The 7,658-nt window shown below is 47.8% G+C and overlaps 1 protein-coding gene across 1 annotated transcript in view; it reads right to left on the bottom strand.

The window, feature by feature from the left end:
* Window positions 1-5,021: 5,021 nt before the first annotated feature.
* The window catches only part of TRIM71 (tripartite motif containing 71), a 64,114-nt gene continuing 61,477 nt past the window's right edge, over window positions 5,022-7,658 (bottom strand). Inside the window, exon 4 of the mRNA XM_081527102.1 lies at window positions 5,022-7,429. Coding sequence (XP_081383228.1) covers window positions 5,978-7,429 — 1,452 coding nt within the window. The 3' untranslated portion in view covers window positions 5,022-5,977. The remainder of the gene's footprint in view (window positions 7,430-7,658) is intronic.

Here is a 7,658-nt window from a genome sequence, read left to right as displayed (position 1 = left end):
TCATGCCTGAGGCCTGCAGTGTATCATTTAAAAGTAAAACTCCAGAAGGGAGGAGGAAAAAAAAAAAACCCACCCCAAACAAGAACCCACCTTAAAGGTCTGGGGAAAACCCTTCACTTCCCCAGTTCTCCACTTAATGGACAGGATCCACACCACCGCTGCAATGCCCATTTTGAAAAGTGTCAAGAGGCAGTCAGCACCCAGGAGGGCTTGCAGCGTAAGTTTCTGTGGCCCAGGCAGTTAGTCTGGTGGTGCATATTCCTTACACCATGACTGCCTTGAACAAATTAAAAAAAAAAAAAAAGACTTATCTTCGTCATTCTAATCTCAGGCAACATGCCCGTGTTCATTTCTCCAACTTTGCATTTGCTTTTCTCACAAAAACAAAAAACCCTCAACCAAGCCATGTGTTCTACACTTTCAAATTTAAAGTATTTTGTTGACCGGGCATGACAGCTAATGGACAGTATTAAGCAAGATTCCTTAAAACAACAACAACGAACACTAACAACCCTCCCACCCGCCCGAATATACCCAACATGCTAATTAAAAACAACATCCCTTACCCACCCACCCTCTCACCTGCACTGAATTGGGGAAAAGAAAAAAAAAAAGAAAGAAATCTTACCGCCCTAAAAACAAGAACATCCCAGAAATGTGAAAAATCTTCCTCTGAAAAAGACAACTACACGTACTGCTAGAAACACAAAGAACTATTCCAGAGCTGGTTATTTAAAGAAAGTAAACACTTTGCTACACACATTAACATTCAGTCAGTGTGCTCTGGGATAGAGCCTTAAGAAAAATACTACCTGAGCTTGTAAGTTAATACAATCATTAAAAGGAGGTCTACGACCATGTGGATACACAAAACTTTTAGAACCATTACTGGTTAAATGATGATGGAAAAACATCCCACCAGGCTGGCTTGTTAACCCGTAAGATCAGTTTTTAAAATAGGCATCATTGAGGTATTTCTTCACCATGACATCGTTAAACCAAATGCACGATAATGACAGTGGTCTTCAGGACCCTCTCTTCCAAACTATAACAAAAATTTAAGCGAGGGGAGGAAGAGAGGAGGAGAGGCAATACAGTATCATCATGGTAATGTGCTTCTCAACTTTATCAAGTATTTAATCAACAAGCAAAAGAAAAGAACAACCCATCAAAGAATGTGTTACCTTCGGTAGGGAAAAAAAAAAAAAAAAAATGCAAACACAGAACGAAAGAGTGACACATCCTTCACCATCACTGCTCAGACAGTGATTGTTGCAATGTCATGGTGAGGCATGTCTTGCTGGGTCCAGAAAGGGTATAAATACAATCACAAGGTCTAAAGGATGCTCATTCCCTTCCAACAGGTGATGTTCTCAACAACCAGACCCTTAGAATTGCTCCTAAAAGGGTGTATTTGTAGACATTCAAAATACAGATAAAATATTTTTTCTCTTGAAGAGAGAGAAAAAAAAGAGTAAGACCTAAAGGTCTTCATTTGCAGTTAAGTCCTCAAACAGGTCAGATGTACCCGTGGTTTCAGAAGACTGAACACGAGGCTTTCACAATACTGAACAACGTGGTAACGGTGTGCGCTAACTCCTGGTGGGGGAAAAAAGCCAGATTGGTAAGAATTACTGGGATTTAAGGACTCTGTTCTGCATGAGTATAGGAAGATTCGGTTTCCAGGTTTCTTTTTTCAAGGTCGGTCAAATGTTTCTCCTGGGAGAAGTCAGTTCTGGAATCATGAAAGCATTTTCTTCTCGAGGTAGCTCCCTGCTCCCACCCACTCCCGGTGGATTAATACTATTCAGAGACCCCGTCAGATGCTAGTGTGAGGTAGATGACTTTCTGCCAAAAGTGAGGTAGAAATGAAACAAAAGCAGACGGTGTGGTGTGGAGTGGAGTGGGTGGGTGGGTGTGTGTTTGTGTCTGTGTTTTATGCCCCGGCCTGCAAACAGCCAGAGGAGATGGGGAGGGCCAGGTTCTGCGATTCTGCCACACGCAAGTATTAAGACTTTTTATACAGCCCCAGACTGTTGGAAACTCAGTAAGAGTGATGTCTTAAATAAATACTTTTTGGCACCATCGGATTTTTTTTTTTTAACAGAAACAAAACAAAACCAAACCAAACCAGCCTATAACTTTGGCATATCTTTCACTATCTACCAGGACACAGCAGTCTTGAGATGGTCAGAGAGGAAGACAACAGACAGAAGACAGTTAAGACTTCCCTCCTCTCATCATTAAGCTTTGGCTTAACTAGAATAAAGCAGACGGAGCCAACCTCACGGTCTTCTCTTACAACCGCATTTCAAAGTGCCTTCAATTCTGGCAACTTGTTTTTGGCCCAGCGTGTAATTTAGATTCTGTTTATGGTACCCTAGTCTTGTGATTCCCCAAATAAGTTAGACTTAAAAGGGTTCCGTCAGTCAAAGAGTCAGTGGACTTGGGGTCCTGTCTGGGCCACTGGGCTACAGGCAACCTGAGTGCCACCCGCCAGCCACCACACAGCACAGGCTGAGATAGTACTGCTTCTTGTGACCAAATTCACACCAGAATTACTGGGTTGGCCAAAAAGTTTGTTTGGGTTTTTCCATCACACCTTATGGAAAAACGCCAGCAATTTTTTTTGCCAACTCAGTATTAAAAAAAAAAAAAAAAAACAAAAAAACACAAAAACCAAAAACCACAAAACAAACCCAAACACCAGTAATACTTCTGAGATGTCAAGTTGGTGTCAACCAAAAGTGGTTTGCCTCTGTGGGTTGTTTTGATTTCCTTTAGCCATTGCAATATTTAAACCTGTACATCTAAATCCAGTTGGCATCTCAAACCATATACTGACCTTACACCCCACTCCATCCCCTGACCAGACCAGACATACATGGGGATTACTGTCTCAGCATCACATTCCTCAACAGAAACATTTTATCCTCCTCCCTCCCAGCACCCAGGAACCCTATCTTTACACCGCGTTAAGGACTCCTGCTTTGACCCAGTTCCTGTTACCCTAGCGACACCTCCTAAGGGGCAGGAGACCTGCACGGGTAAACACTTATTTTGAACAGCCTCACTCATTCGAGGGAGGTCCCAAGGCTAGCCTTTCTCACGACTCTTTGATCCGGAGCATTCCACACTGTACAAGAAGCACACTCCGAGTGCTTTGCACAAATCCCTTGTGGGGCAGGAGTCAGTCGGGAGCAGCCACAGATGGCAGTGTTTTACAAACAAAAGCTTCCCAAGTGTGACCATGTTTCTCGAATGGTGCTGGTGCACAATGCTAGGCGCAGACAAGGTAAGGAGATGCGTCTTTTACAAAGAATGAAGAGGCTGTGTCACCCACCCACCATGCTGATTCCAGGGAGGGGGCCTGTTTGCTTTAAGCCTGCACACTGGACAGTCTATTAATGAAGCCCTGGTCATTTCAGCCACGTGTGGAAACCCTGGATTCACAACCAGATCCACAGACAAGCTTTAAAGAAGCAGCGTTAGTTACTGCTACTCACCAAGGAAATCTCTCACTCAGGTCCCAGTATTTCCCCACAAATGGGGAGACTGGGAAGCAAAGGTTAGAGTGAAGATGATGAAGCCAAAGACAGACTAAACAAAGGTAGTGACGACCTCAGGCAACTCAGCCTAACCACCATCACGACCTGAGTTTCAAAGAACATTTGAAAGAATGTTCACGATCCACCTCCCCCCCAACTAAAACAAAATTTAAGCAGTTAAAATCAGTCGTCTTTGGTGATTATTTGGGGGAGCAGGAGGACTGAGAGGAGGATCAGCACCAAGTTATTCCAAAATTAAAAAAATAAAAATAAAAATGCTTAATTACATGTGCTCTTTACCAGTCAAAGAACTGAGACGTTAGGGACAACATAAAAGACAACTGAATAGGAATTAGAGGGGAATTCGCTATTAGGGAATCACTATTAAATTGTTCAATAAAAGAAGAGGTGCTTTTACCGAACAGTCTCCTGACACCTCCTCCCCAGCAACATTGCATCTGGGTGCCAGCAGTCTGAAGCTACCTTCTAGTTTGGGGATCTTTTCTTGCAAGTGGTTCTCCTTTATGGAACGAGGTTTCCCCCATCTTGGTCACTTAGAAACCCCAGAACTAAAGCAATCGGAAGAGACGGGGGACCACAACGCGGTAACTGTCCCAAAAAGCTGGATGGGAAAAGCAATTTGATTGGCTGGCTACACTATTTCCCATCATCTCCTTTGCTTTGGGAACAACAACAGCTGTTCCGTTAGTTAGTTGATTCTGTTCGTTAAAAACCCTAGCCATACTGCAAGAGGAATCTCCCTTCGATACAGGGCCAGGCGCTGACCCGTTAGGTGACCGATCCTAGGTTGACACTGCGCCCCTCTGGAGTCTGGTCCTCATTTCAGTATTTCAGAGACGGCCAATGCTCAGAAGCACAAGCCTCTGCACCCAAGTCCAGCTTCTGACAAACCCACCCTGTAAAGTGACACATGCCATCTCGTGGTTCCGCAGTTGGGGAGACTGGCTTCATAAATCTTCATTCTTTGGTTGAACAAGAGGTATTCTGTCCTATATGATTTTCAGGTTGGGGCGATTTTGGCTTACAAATCCTTTACATTCAAAGGCCTTTGCGGGGAAAACGAACCATGCTCCGTGGCTCAGGAGCAGGCTGCTCTGTGAAGGTGGCCGGAGGAGAGTGCGTGGGAGTGGGGCTGTTCCTACTTGACTTGCAAACATTCCATCTCCCTGAACTTTCAAAGCAGGAAAAAATTGTGCTTTTAAAACAAAAGTTCATTCCTTTGCCTACTTGTCTTAGGAGAAGAAACACCTAGTATTATAAGAGAACCACAGTCAACCGCAGTCTAGGTGTCTCTTGCTCTCCGATGACTAACTCAGCATGCATGCCCACCCACTCCGGTCCACACTCCAGTCCATGCCCGAAAATCCTCACTCTGAGAAGGAAGTGACTTTTCTTCTTCCTTCTAATGAATTCTTTATATAACCAACAGCAAACTAAAAATCACTTAACTTCTGAGAATACTTTTAATCAAAAAGCCTGAACTACATGCATTTATCAGAAACCAAAGTGTGAGAAGAAAGTTCTTTGGGAGGTGGTATAGCATTTTCAGTTTTGCTATTTTGGTGTAAGGTGGTTTCACTCTCACACACACACATATACACACACACCCTCCCTCAGAAGAAATAAAGATTGCATACTCTAAAATAGGAATGGTCTGCTTTTCTCGGCTAGCAAGCCACAGCCACATCTTCTAGGAGTAAGAAAAGATGCTGATGTTGAACAGGATGAGAAACACACTGAGGTATAAAAGGAGAACGCAGGAAAGTTCTCTGTCGCAGCATTAAAATAAAAAGAAAGAAGAAAGGAAAAAAAAAAAAAAGATTTTTCCCAAAAAGATCAAGATCACACAACACAATCTAACCCCATAAACACAGTATTCTTAAGAACACAAATACTCTACAGTTAAGCATCTTAAATCCTATTTTCCCATGTTTTATAGTTTTTTTTTTTTTCTTTTTTCTTAGTAGTTCTCTCATGTTTCCTTGGCTCAATCTACAGAATGCACCCCACCGCACACATCCAGTCCCCCCCCAGCCACAGAGATGCTAGGCCTGTGCGTGTCACACCCCATGGAGGGGGGGAGGGAACCCCCACTAGGAGAGGGTAGCAGGAGGCAGAGGGCCTGTCGGAGAAGGAAATGTAAAGGTTTCTGAGGTAGATAGAGATATCACTTCACAGGCTCAATCCCTGCAGAAAAGGTAAGTACATTCATCTGTAAAAAAATAAAGATGAGGTAGGAAGTAAGCAATGTTGTACTTTTCTTGTTGTCTTTAAAACAAAAGCAAAAAAAAAAAAATTTTTTTTTTCCCTGAGACAGTTTCCTCTTTGAAATTCAAAAGGGGGGAGAAGAGACAGAGCTAAGAGATGGACACACGCGCACCCCAAACACAGAAGCCCAGGAAACGTGATTAGAAGACGAGGATTCGATTGTTGCCGAAGTCCACCACGACGATCATCCCGTCCGGCGTGACTGCGATGCCCGAGGGCCGGTCCATCTGCCCGAAGCCGCTGCCCTGCGCGCCGAACTTGCACAGGAAGCTGCCGTTGGACTCGAACATCTGCACCCGGTGGTTCCTGGAGTCGGCCACGATGATGCGCCCCTCCTGATCCACAGCCACGCCCTGCGGCCGCAGGAACTGCCCGTTGCCAGTGCCCTCGGAGCCCAGGAAGCGGGCGGACTGGCAGTCTGGGTGGATGACCAGGAGCCGGTGGTTGTTGAAGTCGGTGACCACCAAGTGGCCCTCGTGGTTGAAAGCCACGCCCCGCGGGGAGTCAAAGTGCTTCCAGAGAGCCCCCTCGAAGCCGTACTTATTCAGGAAGACCCCGTCGGGCCCGAACAGCTGGATGCGGTGGTTCCGCGTGTCTGAGACCAAGATCTTGCCCTCAGAGTTCACCGCCACATCCCAGGGGTAGTTGAACTGCCCATTCTTGGTGCCCTTCTCACCAAACTTGAGGAGGAACTGGCCCTCGAAGGTGAAGATCTGGATGCGATGATTGTCCTTGTCGGCCACCACGATCCTGCGGGAGGTGTCGCAGGCCACCCCGGCAGGCCGGTCGAACTGCCCCGGCCGGGAGCCCAGCGTGCCGAACTTGTGGTGGAAGGCGCCGCACGGCTTGAACACCTGGATGCGGTTGTTGCTGCGGTCGGCCACCACGATGTAGCCCTCCTTGTCCACGCTCACGCCCCACGGGCGGCAGAGCTTGCCGTCGCTGTCGCCCTCGCTGCCAAAGCTCAGGCCGGGGAGCCCGATGCCCACGTAGCTGCGGCCAGACTTGACCACCACCTTGAAGGGGCTGTTCTCGATGTGCTGGTTGCACAGGGTGACCGAAACCAGGTGCTCGCCCTCCAGCTGCGGCCGGTAGCTCACCACGTACGTCCCATTCTGCTGGTCGCTCACCTCCGCGCCAAACAGGTTGCCATCGGGGCCCAGGACCACGGCCGACATGAGGTCGCCCCCCGACAGCCGTGGCTCCCCGTCGTGGTCGTAGCCGATAACGGTGAAGGAGGCCACCTTCCCCTGCAGGGCCCGCTTGAGCCCATCACCCGTGGCCTTGGTGAGCGGCGCGAAGGCCCCGCTGCTGACGAAGCCGAAGGACTTGATGGCGAGATACAGGGCCTGGTCGGGGGGTGTGAACATGAGCCGGTCGTCCTCCTGGGGCTGCAGGAGACTACGCACGGTCTTGAGCTCCTGCACCTGGGCCAGCATGCGGTCCCGGGCCAGCAGGACGTCCAGCGCCCGGCCCTCCTCCAGGACCTGCTGGACGGCGCTGATGGTGCTTTCCAGCTTGTTCAGGTTCTGCCGCAGCTTCTCCACCTGCAGGTACAGTGACTTGGCCTTGACCTGACGGATCTTCTCCACCTGGAGGGAAAGGTGAGAGCCAGAAGAGAGGACACGGAGGCTTAGAAGACAGACAGCAAGCAACGCATCGGCTGACATGCTCGCACACTAAGGGAAACCTCAGACTGAGGGGCTGCAGAAATGACGGGTCTCCCCGCCCGCAGCGTGGCAAAACGCAAAGACAGAAGAAGGCAGGGGAACTTTCCCTGGCCACAGGCGATGACTACAGAGACCTGAGGGCTAAATGCAG

This window comes from Giraffa tippelskirchi, chromosome 9 (assembly GCF_054371585.1).
Source record: "Giraffa tippelskirchi isolate mGirTip1 chromosome 9, T2T-mGirTip1v1.2.pri, whole genome shotgun sequence".
NCBI lineage: Eukaryota > Metazoa > Chordata > Mammalia > Artiodactyla > Giraffidae > Giraffa > Giraffa tippelskirchi.
This window is presented reverse-complemented; position numbering and strand designations above follow the sequence as displayed.